The following is an 18,901-nucleotide window of genomic DNA, read 5'->3' as shown; positions in this document are numbered from 1 at the left end:
ACTGTAGGAAATTTAGCAGCAATCTTGATTTCTAGCCACCTGATGTCAATAGTGTACCTTCCCTTTCCCCCTCTCCACAGTTACGATGATCAAAAATGTCTGCATATACTGCCAAATGCCCCCTGGGGGGCAAAATACCCTTGGTTGAGAACTACTGGATTAATGCATTTAAGGATATAGATTTTCTTCTTAAATAATACCTTAGTTATTGCTTGCTTTAGTTAAAGCCCACACATATTGCATGTAGTATTTATTGTCATTCAGTCTAAAATCTGACTGTCATTTGATCTACATGTCTACAATTCCTAATCTGTAATTCTGATATCAAAAGCTCTGTGAAGAAGTAATTTTAACCCTAAGTTTGTACCAATTACATTTGATGACAAAACCTGATCTGAACAGACATGAGACTATTTATTTAGTCTTTCCTCTTTTTTTTGAGGTTTTATTTATTTGACATAGAGAAAGTGAGAGAGAACAAGCAGAAGGAGTGGGAGGCAGAGGGAGAGGGAGAAGCAGGCTCCCCACTGAGCAGGGAGCCTGATGTGGGGCCCTGAGGTCATGACCTGAGCCGAAGGCAGATACTTAACTGACTGAGTCACCCAGGCGCCCCTATTTATAGTCTTTCTTTCTTTCTTTCTTTCTTTTTTTTTTTTTTTAAAGATTTATTTATTTATTTATTTGACAGACAGAGATTACAAGTAGGCAGAGAGGCAGTCAGAGAGAGAGAGAGGAGAAAGCAGGCTCCCCACTGAGCAGAGAGCCCAATATGGGGCTCGATCCCAGGACCCTGGGATCATGACCCGAGCTGAAAGCAGGGGCTTTAACCCACTGAGCCACCCAGGCGCCCCTATAGTCTTTATTTCTGACTTATTTCTTTCTTATTGTTTTGTTGCAGAAATATTAATATCTAATGATGGAGTACTGCATTAGATCTCATTGGGAGTGTTAAAGTATATATGAAATGTGTATTATATAACTTCAAAAATCCTAAAAATTCTGAATTCTGAGTCATGGTTGTCTGGGTCAAAATGATGTTTGGTAAGCAGCTACGAACAAGAATCTCTGAAATACTTCTATAATTTGAGTTAGTTTCCAAGTATAAGGTTCTTTTTTTTTTAAAGCTTGATGTCAGGGGCACCTGGGTGGCTCAGTGGGTTAAAGCCTCTGCCTTCAGCTCAGGTCATGATCCCAGGGTCCTGGGATTGAACCCCACAGAGGGCTTTCTGCTCAGCGGGGAGCCTGCTTCCCCCTCTCTCTCTGCTTCCCTCTCTGCCTACTTGTGATCTCTGTCAAATAAATAAATGAAATCTTTAAAAAACAAAACAAAACTTGATGTCAAGTATGCTATTTTGGGTGGAGTGAAGCTTTGTATACAGGAATGAGAAGAGGCGTACCTGGCTGGCTTAGTCAGTAGAGCATGCAAGTTGTGAGTTCAAGCCCCATGCCCCATGTTGGGTGTAGAGGTTACAGGGAGTGTGTGTGGGGAGAAGGAATGGGAAGAAATAAGAAAAGTGAAAGAAAGTAGAAAAGTGAACTGGGGCCAGATTGAAAGGGACTGTAAAGATTTAAGGGGTTTTATTTTATTCTGCAGGCAATATTAAGACCAGGCAATTCATCTAGTTTGGGGCCTCAGCCTTTGTCTCACAGCTTTTATATTTACTTGATCACTGTCTGTACTGTCTATAATAGGTAAGCACCTCTAATCATGCATCTTCACTTCACCTCTTCTTACTACTTAGTGCTGTATATTTCCCAATTCTGAACTTCCAGGTCTTCTGTAATCCTTTCTATTCCGTACTGCACTTGATAAATTGTCCTCAGAGAACTGGGATAGATGTGGAACTCAGTTGTGTGTTTCCTTTGTCTTAGGGATTTTCATCTTGTACTGCCTGGAAATAGTTACTATATATATATATATATATATATATATATATATATATTTTTTTTTTTTTTTTTTTTTTTTTTTTTATCAGAAAGAGTGTGAGCACAAGCAGGGGAGCAGCAGGCAGAGGGAGAAGCAGGCTCCCCACTGAACAAGGAGCCCGATGCTGGACTTGATGCCAGGACCTTAGGATCATGACCTGAGCCAAAGGCAGCCACTTAATAGGCTGAGCCACCCAAGCATCCCACTGTGTATGTTTTGTCCTGTTTTATAGTTGTTTATGGTGGGAAGGCAAGTCTAGTACCAGTCATTCTGTCAAGGCAGCAGAAGTCTCTTACTCCTTTGGGACATATGCCATTTGTCTGTTTTCTCATTGATACCACTCTCCAGGTTATTTATGCTCGTTTATAAATGACTTTGTTTTATGGTTTATCGCCTTCCTCTCCGTTTTAAAATCCTGTCACCATTCTAGGTGACTTCAGTGCTTGTGTGAATAACTCACCAAGTAGTCTGTCGTGAGGTGATTCCTCTTTAGCCTCCCACTTGGGTCAACATATGGTGGCCCTTATTAATCACCAGAAAGAGCTCTACCTCTGAAATCTTAGAAAGCAGGTATCCTACTTGCTGACCATCTGCTTCTTTCATTCAGTCAGTCACACTGTACCTGCTCCTTGACTTCTCAGCCTCCTGACTCCTTTGCTTTCTATTTCTTCTCTTTTGTTGTCACTTACCTATGCAGTTTAGAGTTGGTCTAGCTTAGAATCCACGGTCCATCACTTCAGCTACTCTGCTGCCAGTATCCTTAACTCCTTTCTGTTGCACTGACCTGACAAAATTGAAATCTTGGATCAGTGATGCTGCTTGGTTTTTCAATGTTTATATCTTGGTTACTGAATGCTATTAGAGAAAATCCCAAACCTGTAAATTTAACTTCCCAGCAGTTCTTCAGAATAGCCTTCTCATTGCGTGTTGCCCAGTGGCTCTTTCAGAACTTGCCCAGTCTGCTGGAACTTCTGATCTTGTCCCTTTTGCCTTTCTCTTTCAGCATCTCCCATTTCACGTAAAGGACATCATTGCTTTTCATCCTCATTACTGAATCTACAGCTTAAGTGCATTCTCATCCATGTATTCTTTCTCTCTGGTATTTGGGAAGAGATATCTCCGGCTCTTATAACTACTTCTCCTTTTAGGCTTTGAAACCCAGCTACTGCTAACTTCTCTAGGACATTATTAACTCAACTTAGCTCTTCTCTTCTATGTCTTTTTCTCTTATCTCCTTCTATGCTGTCAATATTTAAATATGAATAGGTTTTCCCAAACATTTTTGGTCATTATCTCCCTCCAGCCACCACCTTAGCCTGTTGTTCCTTTAAAAAGAGAATTATCCATATTAGCAATTTACTTCTCTTAGTGGGGGAGGGGCAGAGAGAGGGAAAGAGAATCTCAGGCAGACTCCCTGCTGAGTGCGAAAGCCTGACGCGGGGCTGGATTTCATGACCCTGAGACTATGATGTGAGCCGAAACCAAGAGTCAGATGCCTAACTGACTGAGCCACCTAGGCATCCCCCAATTTCACTTTTTTATTTTTAGTTCACTCTTCATCAATCCACTGCATTCCATTGGCATTCTACTAAACTGCTTTTGCCAGTTCATCAGTGCCTTTTTTTGTTGTTAAAACTTCTCATTCTCTCACTTAAATTTAAAAATAATTTGATCATGTTAACTACTTCATCCTTGTTGATTTTTTTTTTTTTTTACCTTGACAGCCTTTATGACTTGATTCTTTTTCTTTGTAATTTTATTTATTTATTTGAGATAGAGAGCCAGTGTGCACATGGTGGGATGGGGGTTTCGTGTGGGCAGAGGGAGAGGGGGAAGCCAACTCTCCACTGAGCAGGGATTCTGATGCGGGGCTTTATCCCAAGACCCTGGGATCATGACCTGAGCTGAAGGCAGACGTTTAACCATCAGTCACCCAGGCACCCCGCCCCTATGACTTGATTCTTGTTTTTTTGGTCTCTCTACCCCCCAGCTCTTCTAATTACTAGATTTCTCTTGCTCTGCTTATTTCCTAAATGTCTCTCTTTTTTGTCATTCTACAGCTCCTCCCTGGTCACTTCATTTATTCCCATGATTTCAATGATCTTTATGTGATAATCCCCAATTTTTTTTTCCTTACCTCATATTCTCTGCAGAGATTTAAACTACCCGATATTTAACTGCTCATGAAATTTTTCTACTTGCTCTGTTGTTTTTATTAAGATTTATTTATTTTAGAGAGAGAAAGAGTGAGTGTGAGAATGGGCAGAAGGAGAGGGAGGGGGAGAGTCTCAGCAGACACTGAGTGAAGATCCTGGGCTCAATCCCAGGACCCTGAGACCATGACCTGAGCTGAAATCAGGAGTCAGATGCTCAACCAACTGACCTACCCAGGTGACCCCGCTGCACGCCATGTTTTAAGATACTTGAAATTTAGCGTGTCCAAAGAGAAGTGATTTTTTACTAATCCCTTCTGCTCACATTAACCAACAACTTAGTCCTCTTAATTCTTCCTCTTAAATGTTTTCAAGACTATCAGCTTTTTTATCTCTAAGTCTCTTCTCTATATAAGCTATCTTTGACTCCTGTAGATTTTTTTCAGCTTTCTAATTAGCCTGCATGTTTCCAGTTTAGGCTATTCTCCATATTGTGGCCCGAGTTGTCCTTTGATTATAAAGTCTAGCAATACATCACTCCTTAAAACTTCTAAAATTCCTAAAATCTTAAAAATTATTTATTGCCTTCAGGGTATTACTCAAGACTTTAAGTGGTAGATGACAGAAACTAAACTCATACTATATTGGCAGAGTGGAATCATTGGAAGGTTATTTAAGTGTAGAAGGAACATGAGTGTAGCTAGGCCTCAGAGACTGGTAGAACCTGGATTTAAAATACAACTGATAAGTTCTTCACTTCCTTTTTTCTCTTTCTGTGGACTGGCTTCATTCTCTTCTCACTACGTAGTGATTTGTGAATGGAAGAACTATCACTAAAGTTTGTGCTTTATATAGTTACCAGTTAATAAACATAATGTGGTAATTGGAATTTGAACTGTGTTGTTGGGGGACTGGTGTTTTACAAAATCATGGTAATGGAAATTTATGCTTATCAGGACTGTGCAATATGAGGACTGCCTGTATTGAGACATGTTAACATGACTTATTTTATGACACCATATTATCTGGCTTCTGCCTGTGTTTTTTTTTTTTTTTTTTTTTTAAAGCTTCATCTTAAAGCCAGTTCTTCCTTCAAGCTGTGCTCAGATCTTAGTTTGTGTAGTTTTCCCAAGTTTGAATTCCTTTGCCTCTTCCCTAGTCCCTCATTTCTCTACCCCATTCTCTTCTGTTGGATATCTCCTACTTACTCTTTTAAGTTTTTCTATAGAGTTGCTTTCTTTGAAAAAAGATTTTCTTTCCTTTTAAATTTGGGTTGTATATTCTGCCTGAGGTGTTCCCTTATCATGTATTGCTTTCTCTGTCTTAATATAGTACACATGCTCACACTGTATTGTACTCATTTACTTACTTATCAGACAGTGTTTTCCATGCATATAGAGATCATGGCAGTGCTATTCCTGACTGTATCCCTAGCCTGTTACTGGGTGGCACAAAATAATGGGCACTTAGTATTAATTTTTTTATTTAATGAAAGGTAATCAGAATTTTGATGAATACTACCATATCATTGGAAGGTATTTGGAGCACTGTAGTATAGCTAGTCAAACATAACAACCTAGGTACCAAATTATAAAATATTGAGAATTTATACTTTCTTATGCTTTAAGTGAAATGAACATTTGATAGCATGCATTCTGTGATCCTTATAATTAAATAAATACATCACAGGCATCATGATTAAAGATCTGTCTTCTGGGGGCACCTGGGTGGCTCAGTGGGTTAAAGATCTGTCTTCAGTCTGATATGGTAGGTGCTTAATAAATACTTGTCAAATCAATGAGGGGACAACTTAAGTTTTATATATTTTTTGGTTATAATAATTATTTTCATTTATTTCTAAGGTATCTTCATGTTTTAATGATCTTCTGGTCATTTGTTGCTGGAGTTGTTACATTCTATTGCTCTTTGGGGCCGGATTCTCTCTTACCAAATATATTCTTCACAATAAAATACAAACCCAAGGTAAAATTTATGTGTTCTTATTTTTTTTTTTTTAAAGATTTTATTTATTCATTTGACAGAGAGAGATCACAAGTAGGCAGAGAGGCAGGCAGAGAGAGAGGAAGAAGCAGGCTTCTGAGCAGAGAGCCCGATGCGGGGCTCGATCCCAGGACCCTGAGATCATGACCTGAGCCGAAGGCAGCGGCTTAACCCACTGAGCCACCCAGGCGCCCCTGTGTTCTTATTTTTTTTTTTTTTAAGATTTTATTTATTTATTTGACAGCGATCACAAGCAGGCAGAGAGGCAGGCAGAGAGACAGGAGGAAGCAGGCTCCCTGCCTAGCAGAGAGCCCGATGCAGGACTCGATCCCAGGACTCCGAGATCATGACCTGAGCCGAAGGCAGCAGCTTAACCCACTGAGCCACCCAGGCGCCCCCCTGTGTTCTTATTTTTAAGAGTAGTATGTATTACCTATGCTGTTTGATATTATTACTGAAAGCATGTTAAAGCAATGATTTAAAAAAAAAAAATCCATCTGGTATTATTTAATAATGGAAGACATCAGAACATAATTAGAAATGAAATTTATATATGTGTATATTTTTAAGGTATACAGCTCTACAACGAGCTATAAAAAGAAAATACAAACTTCTCAGAAAGTTGGAATCCATAATTATAGAGTGTCCTCTAACTGCATATTAACTATGAGGACAGTAAATTAAAACACGTTCCCAAAGTTGGTTATACAATAGAATCACCTGGGGAATCTTTTAAAAAAAAAAGAAAAGGATTCCTAGGCTCTCTCATCAGATTTTGATAGAATAGTTCTTGGTTAGGGCCTTGTAATCAGTACTTGTTAAGAGTTTTCTAGGTGATTCTGAGACACAGACACAGGGAACTCTGAATTAACTTATCCCACGCTGTTAATTTCCTAAATGTCTTCAAGAGACAAATAATCATGTAGTTTGCTTAACCAAAATAATTTGTATATTTAAAATTTCATTTTAATGATGGTGGTGTTGTATTGAATCTGTGTCTAGTAGGCAAAGTCACTAGTGTGTAGATATCTTGAAGTCTTGCTTAATAATTCTTTGAGTTGATACAGTCCCTCTTTTTAGGTTTGTTGGTACTTCTATTCAGAAAAAGCACAGAGGAAAGTGGTGCCACATATTTGGTCAGAAACATGACTAGTTGTCACATATCTTTCCTTTCATTGAAGTTAACATTTTGGGGAAATAGAAAATAGTTTTTTCTTATATGTCTGAAGTAGAATATCATTTCCAAATATAGATTGAATTTTTTTTTAAATAAGTGAGCATAAAAACTGACCTTAATTATATGCTTAGAAATTTGACTTAAGTATTGCATTTTATCAGTTATTTTTTTCCTCTCTTATTTGGCAGTTTAGTTTAGCCAGTAGTAGTTATTACAAAGAATGGTTTCAGTGTTATGGCAGACTAATAATAATTAAAAAATATTCTTTCAATTTATACATTAATAAGCTTTCGAAGTTGATTCTCTTTAGTAAAGATTATATGTAAACTAAGACAAATCTCTCCCCTTCCTCATTTCCCTTTTTTAGCAGTTAGGACTTCAAGAATTATTTCCTCAAGGTCGTAGCTGTGCTGTTTGTGGTAAAGTGAAATGTAAACGACATAGGTAAGTTAAACATTTTTTATTTGTTGATCCTTCCAATTACATTTTGGATTTTAGGCAATTTAATTGTATGATTTTCTTTAGGCCTTCCTTACTACTTGAAAACTACCAGCCATGGCTAGATCTGAAAATTTCTTCCAAGGTTGATGCATCTCTCTCAGAGGTAATTAATTTAATAACACTCCCAAATATGCCCAAGCAGAATATATTAAATACTAATGGAAATTTAATTGTGGAACATCTTAATATATGCCACCTAATGAATTCTTAACTAGGTAGTTGATTATTATGAAATATGTGACTCAGGTGATAAAATAGAAGTTTTTGGATCCTGTGTCTAATTTAAATGGACATTTTAGCCAAAGACAACACTGTTTTACCTAGATATTGCTTAATTCTTATAACAGTAGTCATCTTTATGGTAGGGTAATACCTGAGTTAGACAGAGCAAGTATGTCCTACTAAATTATCCCAGTTTTGGCACTTGCTAAAGGGTAGAGCAGAGAATGGGAGACTTTTCACTGTTTCCCTGTAGTGTAGGAATAGAGAGCGTTCACCCTTATCTTTGTTACAGTGACATTTTATATATACTTTTTGGTAACATGTATTTTGTTATTTCTTTTAGAAACTTGTTTTCCCCATTGATCTAAGAAAGGAGTTAAGTCCTTGAAGGCAGTAAATGGGGTCTGAGTTGTTCCCAGCACCAAGTATAGTGCCAGATATGTTGTTAGTAGTTGATAAACATATATTGAATTAAATTGAATGCTAATTAATTGAAGAATAGCATTAGGCATCTGAATCCTGCTTCATTATCTTTTTTTCCTAATTTGTATCCTTTGGCTAAAAGCATGCTGCATAAATGCCAAAACTCTTGGCATTTTTTTAAAAATTTTTTTTATTTTATTATTTGACAGATCAGAAGTAGGCAGAGAGGCAGGTGGGGGTGGGGAGCAGGCTTCCCGCTGAGCAGAAAGCCTGATGCGGGGCTCGATCTCAGGACCCTGAGATCATGACCTGAGCAGAAGGCAGAGTCTTAACCCACTGAGCCACCCAGGTGCCCCTTGGCACTTCTTTTTTTTCTAATTTCTTCTTTTTTCTTTTTCATTTTCAACTTCAGGATTCCTTGATTTAAGACTTTGCTATCTAATATGGTAGCCCCTAGCTGCTGTGGCTGTTCATAAACACTTGGAAATGTATCACAGATTGAGTTGTGGTTTTGAGGATTTAGTAAGAAAAAAAAAAGAATGTAAAATATCCTATAATACATTTTATTGATGACATGTTGAAATAATATTCTGGATATATTGAATTAAAATATATCATAAAATTAATTTTACCTGTTTTCTTAATACTTTTAAAAAATGTAGCTACTAGAAAATAAAAGATTATATATGTGGCTCATATTACATTTCTCTTACAGAGTGCTGATTTGAGGTCTGTTGAACATAAGACTTCTAGCAAGAGTATTATTTGTGGATCTTTGACACTTCATTCATTTCTTTTTTAAAAATTTATTTATTTATTTTTGAAAAAGATTTTATTTATATATTTGACAGATAGCGATCACAAGTAGGCAGAGGCAGGCAGAGAGAGAGAGAGAGAGAGAGGAGGAGGAAGCAGGCTCCCTGCTGAGCAGCGAGCCTGATGTGGGGCTTGATCCCAGGACCCTGGGATCATGACCCGAGCCGAAGGCAGAGGCTTTAACTCACTGAGCCACCCAGGCGCCTCACTTCATTCATTTCGAATGAAAGAAAGAAAGAAAGAGAGAACGAACAAACTTATATGAAGCTCTTGGCCTACTGCCTGGCCCATACTGGTTTTCAGTAAATACTAGCTCCAACATTTAAAAACATGTTTTGAGATCTTACTATAAGCAGGAACTGGACTAGGCCCCAGGAATAAAAGGAGAAATAAGATATGGTTCCTTTTTTCTAGGAACCTGAGTCTAGGAGGGGAGATAGACATATAAACAGTTGAATACAATGTAATGTGAATACTGGCAATAGTGGAAGAAATGTACAATGTATATTATTAATACAGAGGAAGAAATGCCTAACTATTGTGAGGGGCAGTCAGAAAATATGACTAGAAGTTTGCCAGACTGATAGTGTGGGAAAGGGTATATTAGGGTTTGGGAAGAGCTTTTGAAAGGAAAGGGAGGCTTTGAATAAGGTGTTCAGTAAGATGAAGGGCAAATGTGAGAAAGGATGTGGGCATTGAAGACACTATGTAGCTAATATTTATTGGTTACTTGCTGAATATTGGGCACTGTACTAATTAAGTTATTTCTTGAAATCATACAGCCTATAAAGTAGGTGCCCAAACTGGGCTTTAGAGGGTTTTAATTTTCTCAAGTTCATCCCTGGCTGGTAGTAGAACTTACTCTAAAACCTGGGTCTGGCTTAGTTCTTAGACAGTTTTTATATGGCTCTTTAGAAATCTGATCATTGAAAGATTTAAAGGGCCTTGCTGAAGGAGTTTAATTGATCATAGAAGTCACTGACTTTTGAAGTGTGTAACTGGAGTTTTCAGATATGACTCAGAGGATACAATGAGAAGTGAAAAGGAAGTAAATGGTCACAGCTGCTAACAGGAAGCTTTCTCCCTCGCCTTCAAAATCAGTGCAGCTCCACTTTTCTTACTTTGCTATATTGTGGTTTGATAAATTGAGGGTTTTATGCGTGGGATTGAGGTGTTCAGATACATGTTTTAGATTACTTTGGCAGCTCTTGGAGGATGGATGGGAGCTAGCTTGGAAGGAGGGAGACTAGAAGCTCTTGCTACAATATAAGGTTGAGAAGATAAGGACTGAACAGTGGAGCTATAGAAAAGAGCTATGTAGGTAGTAAAATCAATAATATTTGGTGATTGGATGTGGGGGTTAAAGTAAGACCAAGTATTTAATAGCAGATTTTCTGGTGTCCTTTTTGTGTCATATCCCTGTTTCTATGTGTCTTACTTTCCCAACTGGTATCACTAAGTGCTTAGTTTTTCTTTCTTTTCTTTTCTTTTCTTTTTTTTTTTTTTTTGTGCTTAGTTTTTTTAATACAAAACCAAATCTTGCCTTAATATTTAAAGAATCTACAACCTTCCTTGCTACTGCCAGAGAAGGAATATAAGCCTACAGTCAGGTTAGATACCTTTGTTAGATGCCCTCCCAACTGCTTTAGAAAGTTACTGCCCACTGTTGCAAGTCTTTTCAAAAATTAACGTAATACTGCACCCACAGTTAAGAAATGGAAATTTTAACACCCAGATTTCTTTTGTTTTGTTACTTTTTCATTTATAACTTATATGCTGATTTTTAATTTACAGCTAAAATTTTCACAAAGTAAACATATCTGTATAACCAACACCCAGATCAAGAAACAAAACATTATTAGTACCTCAGAAGTCCCCCTCAGAGTCCCTTTTAGTCACTTCAGAAGCAATCACTGATAGCTAGTTTTGACCCCTTATGTAAGTCTGACCTACTTGTTTCTTCATTTTATTCTGGGAATACTGATTTGTAGAGAGAGTTAGGAATTCATAAGACTAACCTATTATTTTCCTTCTTTCCATAGAACTTTCAGTTCAGTGAAACTTCAGAGTCAGGAACAATTTAAGTTTGTTGTTTTTTTTTTTTTAATTGTGGGAATGTTTAGAAATGTGTGTATGTCATTCTAATAGTATTGTTTCTTTTTATGGACTTTCATGGTTTTCAAAGAGTTTTCTCATATGTTCTGTTTGATCATCGCAATAACCATGTAAGGTTGACAGTATATGTCATATGAAAGTATGATACTAGATGTCAATATTTGGGATAATAAAATTGATTTTTGGTAGTATACATTACTTGGTCATATGGTTTATTTTCCTAGAATTAGTTAATTAATTTGATTTTTCTTTAAAAACTAATTTTTATGCAGGTTCTTGAATTAGTGTTGGAAAACTTTGTTTATCCATGGTACAGGTAAGTTCTCTCTGTAAGACCTTTTTTCTTTAGTGAATACGATTAAGTGTGCTGATGAAGTGTTACCACTGTAGGCCTGGATTTCTCAGCTTTGACACTATTGACATTTTAGGCCAAATAATTCTTTGTTGTGGGGGGCTGTCCTGTGCATTGTGGGATATTTAGCAGAACTGCTGGCCTTTTTGCATGAGATACTAGTAGCAGCCCCTCATCCTTTTACTTGTGACCACCAAAAATATCTTCAGAGATTGCCATATGTTACCTGGGAGGCATGATTGGCCCTAGTAAGAACCATAGATGTACGTAATCAACTAACAGTTTAGTGATAGCAAAGAAGGAAACCCTTGGCTGCTTTCTGAAAGAAAATTAGCTTAGAGAATTCCTCATCACTCCTAAATGGAGTGACCTGATTTTTATTTTATTTTATTTTATTTTATATTCTTAAGTGATTTGGGAAGTACTTCATGGTTCTTTGTTGGTTTTTTTGTTTTTGTTTTTGTTTTTTTCTTTTTTAAAGATTTCATTCATTTATTTGAGAGAGAGAGCAGAGAGCACAAGTGGGGAATGGGAGGAGAGGGACAAAGGAATACAGAGAGGCAGACTCCTCACTGAGTAGGAAGCCCAGTGTGAGGCCTCGATCCCAGGACCTTGAGATCCATGACCCAAGCTGAAGGCAGGTGCCCAGGGGGCTGAGGCACCCAAGTGCCCCGATTTAATAGTTTTTTTTTTTTTTTAAATGTTTTATTTATTTGACAAAGAGAGAGAGAGAGATCACAAGTAGGTAGAGAAGCAGGCAGAGAGAGGGTGAAGCAGGCTCCCTGCTGAACAGAGAGCCCGACGCGGGACTCGATCCCAGGACTCTGAGACCATGACCCGAGCTGAAGGCAGAGGCTTAACCCACTGAGCCACCCAGGCGCCCCGCCCCGATTTAATAGTTTATATGCACTTTTTACATTTGAAATAATTGTACATTTAGAGGAAAAGTTTATATTCAGATGTTTCATTAAATTGAAAGATAATTTTAATAGAATTTTCCTAAAATATTAGTGATTTTTCCAAAGTAACTTGTTTTTAATATCTGCGATGGACATACAAGTGCCCTGTGCCTTGCAGGATATAGAAAATAGTTTAGATCTGAAAAATTAATCTAATTTGAGAATCAGAAATTCACAATATATATTTAATAAATAAATGTTGTCTTAAAAAAGTATCATGTATTTAGTTACATAATTGAACACTTAACACCTATATGACCTATAGATGTAATATTTAAAGGCATCTATCCTAATTTTATATATTTTGAATTTTCTCATTAAAAAATGCTAGTAGGCAAGATGCTCTATAGTATTAAACTTAATATCCATTTTATTATATTTTCCTGAAAAGCTATGAAAATTAATATTTTTATGTTGGATTTAATCTTAAATATAGGGCATTTGCCATTTAAGTAAAGCTGTTAGTAAGTCTTTTTGTAAAATGAATCCTCTTGTGAAGACTCCCCCCACCCCCATGCCATGTCCTGACTCTTCATAAGAGCTGGCTGTATTTCTAAATGATAAGGTATGTATTTTCTCCTCAGTGTAGTTATTGATGCTGAAATAGTCACTTCCCTGGGGTTAATAGTGGGAGGCTTGATTAATACAATTATCTTTGTTATTCTGCCAAGGGACTTAATAGCACCATCTTCAAGTTCAGGATAATACCATTATATATACCTTTCTTGCTTGCTTTGAGTAGGCAAGTGTCCTAATTCTTTCAGGGACCTCATGGCTTCAGGAAAATGAAAAGTAGTTCCTCAGATAAAGGTTGTCAAAATTTCTGTTTAAAAATGTTTGCATTTTAGTTAATTTTCTTTCTCAAATAGAACACATTTTTTTTTACCTTTTAGAATTAGTTTATATTATTAACTATAAATATTTTAAACTAATTAAAAATTTTGTATTAATTCTGTTACTCCTCCAAAATTATTGTTTTATTTCTTATAAATTACTTTGAGAATGCTTAGAAAATGTTTGGAGTATTGTAAAAATATGACTTTGTACATGTAGCTGTCTACAGGGAAATATATACTACAATTTAGTTAATAATGATTATGTCTTGGTATTAGAATTATGGGAGATGTCTATTTTTTCTTTGTACATTTTTATTTTTTATTCTGTAATGTAACATATTATTTGTTAAAAAAGCAAAGAAAACATAAATGGAAAAAAAGAGGAAGTTCTAAACTTTCTTTGGTTTCTAGGAGGAGTAGGCTGTGTATTTCTCTGAGCTTTTAAATGCTTGCTTTTCTCCTTAATTGAAGGGATGTAACAGATGATGAGTCCTTTGTTGATGAACTGAGAATTACATTACGGTTTTTTGCATCTGTCTTAATTCGAAGGATTCACAAGGTAAATATTTATAATGAGAAATTTGGGAATTGGAGGTTTTATTATTACTAGAGATTTTAAAAAATCTTAGTTTTACTTTATCCTGTGCTGTTTATATTTTTTCTTCACTTTTAATTTTTTTAGATTAAAAGATGAATGGGTCACTTTTGATTCATTGATAAATTTTACTTTCTTTAATGCTTAGATATCTTGGCTTGTGGTAATTAGAAATAAAAAGACAGCTATAGGAAAAAAAGTCATGTTCCTGTCAGATGAATTTAATGAGTAAATGGCGATGACTATGATCTACTTTTTAAAAAGAAATTTAAGCCATATTATGTTTATGTTTGGGTCTTTGCCTATATACAGTCACAGTGTGTTGGCTGTAGATACACATGTTTGTATATTGCCTTGTCAGTTTGATAGAATTGGTATATATCTGTAATTAGTAAATAAAGATAAATCTTGCTAAATGTTTCTATACTTTTTAGAGAAATTAACAATATAGTCAACCACTATAGAAAAGACAGGGAAAAAATATGAATAAGCAGTTCACAAAAGAAAAATAGAAAAATGACCAATAAATACTGAAAATATGTTGTCTACTTCAAATAAACATTGTTTTTTGATGAGATGCTACTCTCTTGCCTGTCGGATTGGGAACGATAAAGAATGATAATGTCTAGTAATGGTGATTGTGGGGAAACAGGCAAAGCAAGTACAAATCCAAATTGGTGTAATTCTTACACTGGAAGGCAGTTTGATAATCTCTATTAAAAGACTTAAAAATGTCTATACTGCCAAATTTAATTTTGTTTTTGTTAATATGTTTTAAAGAAATAATCAGAGATGTATATAAAAATGTATGCTCAAAGATTCATTGTGGTATAATTTATAATAAGGAAAACTGAAAAAAAGCTGATGTCTAATGATAAGATTGTCCATTAAAATATAGTACATGCCAGTTATAGAATTGTGCAGCCATGAAAAGTCATTTTATAAAATAGTACTTATTTACATGAGAAATTATTTTTCTTATATAATCAAGTGGAAGAGGTTGGAAAAGAATATATGTGGTATTTTTCCACATTGAAAACAAAGATCACCTATTAAAGCTTATTAATATGTATATTAAGGACACATAACCTTATCACTGTTAACTTACTATTATGGTGGGTTGATGCTGATTTTTGGTTCTTTCTGGGCATTTCTTTCTGTTCACCTTTTTTTTTTTGTATGAGTGTTTTACTATTTTGTAAATAGAATAAAGTGGATAAAATTAATCATATTGTTTAATAAAAGTCTAAGGCAGCTGTATAGACTTTAAAATTGGAATAAAAGATTCGGTAAAAAATATCAATTGGTTGATGATAAGCCACTTAAATTACAACTTAGAGGAAGTCAAATAAAATTGATCAAAAAGCTGACTCATTACAATAAAGTTATCTATAGGTATTACTTAGTAGAATAGCTCTGCTCTGTTAGGCTTTGTGATAGCCTAGTGATTTTAAAATCAAAGTACTTCATACTTGGATTGCATTATATGTACTTTTTTGTAGCAGCTTTACTGAGGTCTGCTTTGTATACCAGACAGTTCACCTATTTAAAATGTATGATTCAGTGATTTTTAGCATATTCCTGGATTTACACAATCATTACCACAATTTTATAACATTTTTATCACTCAAAAAGAGACCTCATACCCTTTAGCCATAAATCCTTATTCTCTCATGCTCTTAGATCTAGTCACTAGCCCATCCACTCTCTGTCTCTATAGATTTATTTATTTTGGACATTTCATATAAATGGAATCATGTAATATGTGGCCTGTTCTCATTGGTTATTTTTGACTTGGCATAATGTTTCCAAAGTTCATCCATGTTATGTTGTAGCATGTATTAGTACTTCTTTCTTTTTTTATGTCTGAATAATAGTCCATTGTGTGGATATGCCACATTTTGTTTATTTATCCATCAGTTGATAGACATTTGGATTATTTCCACTTTTTGGCTGTTACGGATAATCCTGCCCTAGCATTTGTGTGCAAGTGTTTTTGATGGTTATAGGGATATGTGTTTTCACTTTTCTTGGGTATATACCTAGGAGTATAATTGTTGAATCAAATGGTAACTCTGTTTAAGTTTTTGATTAAGTGCCAGACTCTTTTCCAAAGTGGCTGCCATTTTACATTCCCACCAGTAGTATTTGAGGGTTCTGATTTCTCTATATCCTTGTCAGAACTAGCTATCATCTCATTTTCTTATTCTAACCACACCTAATGGGTATGAAGTGGTATCATTGTGGCTTTGATTTGCATTTCCCTGATGACTTATGACATTGAACATCTTTTCATTTGCTTATTGGCCATTTGTATTTTTTTTTTTTTTGAGTAATGTCTATTCAAATTATTTGCCTATTTTTTCACTGGGTTGTCTATGTATTATTGAATTGTAAGAGTTCATACATATGATTTGCAAATATTTTCTTCTGTTTTCTGGATGGTTAAGCTTTCTATCCTTTCTTTTCATTTTATCTGCATCACTGTCCCAGCAGATAAGTGGGTCATTATCATACCCATTTTATAGGAAGTACCTTTGTCAAAGTGTTAGAAGTAGTAGTTGATGGGCCAACAGTTGTGCCGGGTCATCTTGCTCTTAGTACAGTGTTCTGTCCCTGATAGCGTTGCCTAAATAATGTAAATTGGCAGTTTGGGGATAATGAAAACAAAGTACATTTTTTTTTTTTTTAAGTTTAGTGGTGAGCCCATTATTTTACCATTTTGATTATGACCTGAGGTCTCTAAAATGGATCTTAAAAAAGGAAAATTTTCGTGAGTATTCTCCAAGATTTTATCAAATGTTTGAAAATGAAAACATCCTATTTATTTGATAAATATTACAGCAACCTATAGTCACTGAGGACGAGAAGCCAGAGAGAAATGAAGAGTAATATTATTTTGCAACAAATTATATTATCAACAAAAATATTCTCTCTTACTGAATATGTGTGATCTTATATAGCTAAAAGATATCTGTAAACTGCTCTGGGTTTTACTGGTAAATCACTAAAAATTGGGGGTTTATGATCCATCACACTTACTAGATTTATAAGCCTGTGATTCCCTATCACTTGCTTAATATGGAATTTAAAAATAATTGAAACGTTGACACAAAACTTTGCTATGCTGCAATTTTTTCATGTCTTTGATAAAGTGAAAATGTGTTGAGTTTTGTGCTTAAAGTCCAGTGAACATGCTTTTTGGTGATTCATTTCATTTGCAATTCAATTTTAGTTATTTTTTGTCTCTCTTATGTGCGTACATATAGGCCTTCAGTCCTCCATCACTAAGCTATCATAGTCACTACAGTTTCCAGCCTTCAAGGTGAAAAATGTCTGTGGGGAATCATGAAATACAATATTATTCCAAAATAGAATGCTTCTATCTAGCTTAAAACCAAGATTTATCTTGTAAGCTGAATAAAAAATTCTTCATTTTTAAGTAACCTTAATAAACAGAAACTTATGGCCCCAAAGGGATGATATGTTACTTGAGATTTTTCTTTCAATGTGTTTAAAAGAAACACATTAAAGAAATCAAGAATAAAGATACTATTTTGTGGAGAAATTTAGTATAGATAATGCATGCATATTAAGGTATATTTTCTTTAGTGTGATAAACTGTCTAACGTTGCAGTTAGTATGATCTAAGAATATAAAGCACTTTTAATTACATTTTTGAAAGATTTTAAATAATATCTCTAATTTTTAAGATCATGTGTTCCAGTATCTTAAATTTAGTGCTCCTGCCATTGTAACTCATTAATTGTTTTAAAAAGTTTTATTTTAATGTTGAATTTTTCTAGGTGGATATTCCATCTATTATAACCAAGAAACTATTAAAAGCAGCAATGAAGCATATAGAGGTGATAGTTAAAGCCAGTCAGAAAGGTAATAAAGTTTTCTACTACAAAGTCTGAGTGATTTTTTTTATATACCAACTTTTACCTTAAATACCTAAGTATGATTACTGATGCATTAACTGATATTCACAAATGATGTGCAAGTATTCCTTTACCCCAAAATCCTTTTCAGTACTTTGTTTATTGTATAAGTGATTGTGAAAACTCAGAAATCTATGAAAATTAAAATATACTTAGTTAACTCTTAGATATAATATTGATGACTTTCATCTTCTTTTGGATGATAGTCTGTTGCCTTTAATACTCCCTCTGAGGTATCTCTCACATCCCTTCTCCTTTTCCCTTCTTAATGATTTCAACAGTTTTGACCTATTCCAGCCCATCCTATATATTGCTACCATGTTAATTTCACACTACCACAATTCTCATGTTATCTCTCTACTAAAAAAAAAAAAAATTAGTGACTCCATTATAGACTCTAAATTTTATATTTAAGTACTTCCTAGCCAAATATTTTAATTTACTCTTGTCTCTGTGTATTATGTGTTGGCTGGGATCACCTATTTGTAGGTTTTTGTGAATATCCTGGCCTTTTATACTGTCATGATTTTCACATAGCAAACATTTTCTCATTTCTTATTGAATGAATGAAATCTTCATTTGGTGGGTGCCTGGGTGGCTCGGTGGGTTAAAGCCTCTGCCTTCAGCTCAGGTCATGATCTCAGGGTCCTGGGATCGAGCCCCACATCGGGCTCTCTGCTCAGCAGGGAGCCTGCTTTCCTTCCTCTGCCTGCTTCTCTGCCTACTTGTGATCTCTGTCTCTGTCAAATAAATAAATAAAATCTTAAAAAAAAAATAAAAAAAAAAGAAGTCTTCATTTGGGACTTTTCTTGCTCTTAGAGCAAACAGAATTTTTATTTTTTAAAAAAATTACTTATGTGTTCAGGGTGCCTGGGTGGCT

The 18,901-nt window shown here is 35.2% G+C and overlaps 1 protein-coding gene across 5 annotated transcripts in view; it reads left to right on the top strand.

Moving 5' to 3' along the window:
• The window catches only part of SNX14 (sorting nexin 14), an 84,969-nt gene that overhangs the window by 12,539 nt on the left and 53,529 nt on the right, over positions 1 to 18,901 (top strand). For 3 of the 5 annotated variants that reach the window (XM_047732117.1, XM_047732118.1, XM_047732115.1), the window contains exons 2-7: positions 5,943 to 6,063; positions 7,626 to 7,702; positions 7,784 to 7,862; positions 11,608 to 11,651; positions 13,954 to 14,041; positions 17,884 to 17,968. In XM_047732117.1, coding sequence (XP_047588073.1) covers positions 5,943 to 6,063; positions 7,626 to 7,702; positions 7,784 to 7,862; positions 11,608 to 11,651; positions 13,954 to 14,041; positions 17,884 to 17,968 — 494 coding nt within the window. The remainder of the gene's footprint in view (positions 1 to 5,942; positions 6,064 to 7,625; positions 7,703 to 7,783; positions 7,863 to 11,607; positions 11,652 to 13,953; positions 14,042 to 17,883; positions 17,969 to 18,901) is intronic. The other 2 variants (XM_047732116.1, XM_047732119.1) reach the window with 1 other exon arrangement.

This window comes from Lutra lutra, chromosome 6, assembly GCF_902655055.1.
Source record: "Lutra lutra chromosome 6, mLutLut1.2, whole genome shotgun sequence".
NCBI classification, from domain to species: domain Eukaryota; kingdom Metazoa; phylum Chordata; class Mammalia; order Carnivora; family Mustelidae; genus Lutra; species Lutra lutra.
This window is presented reverse-complemented; position numbering and strand designations above follow the sequence as displayed.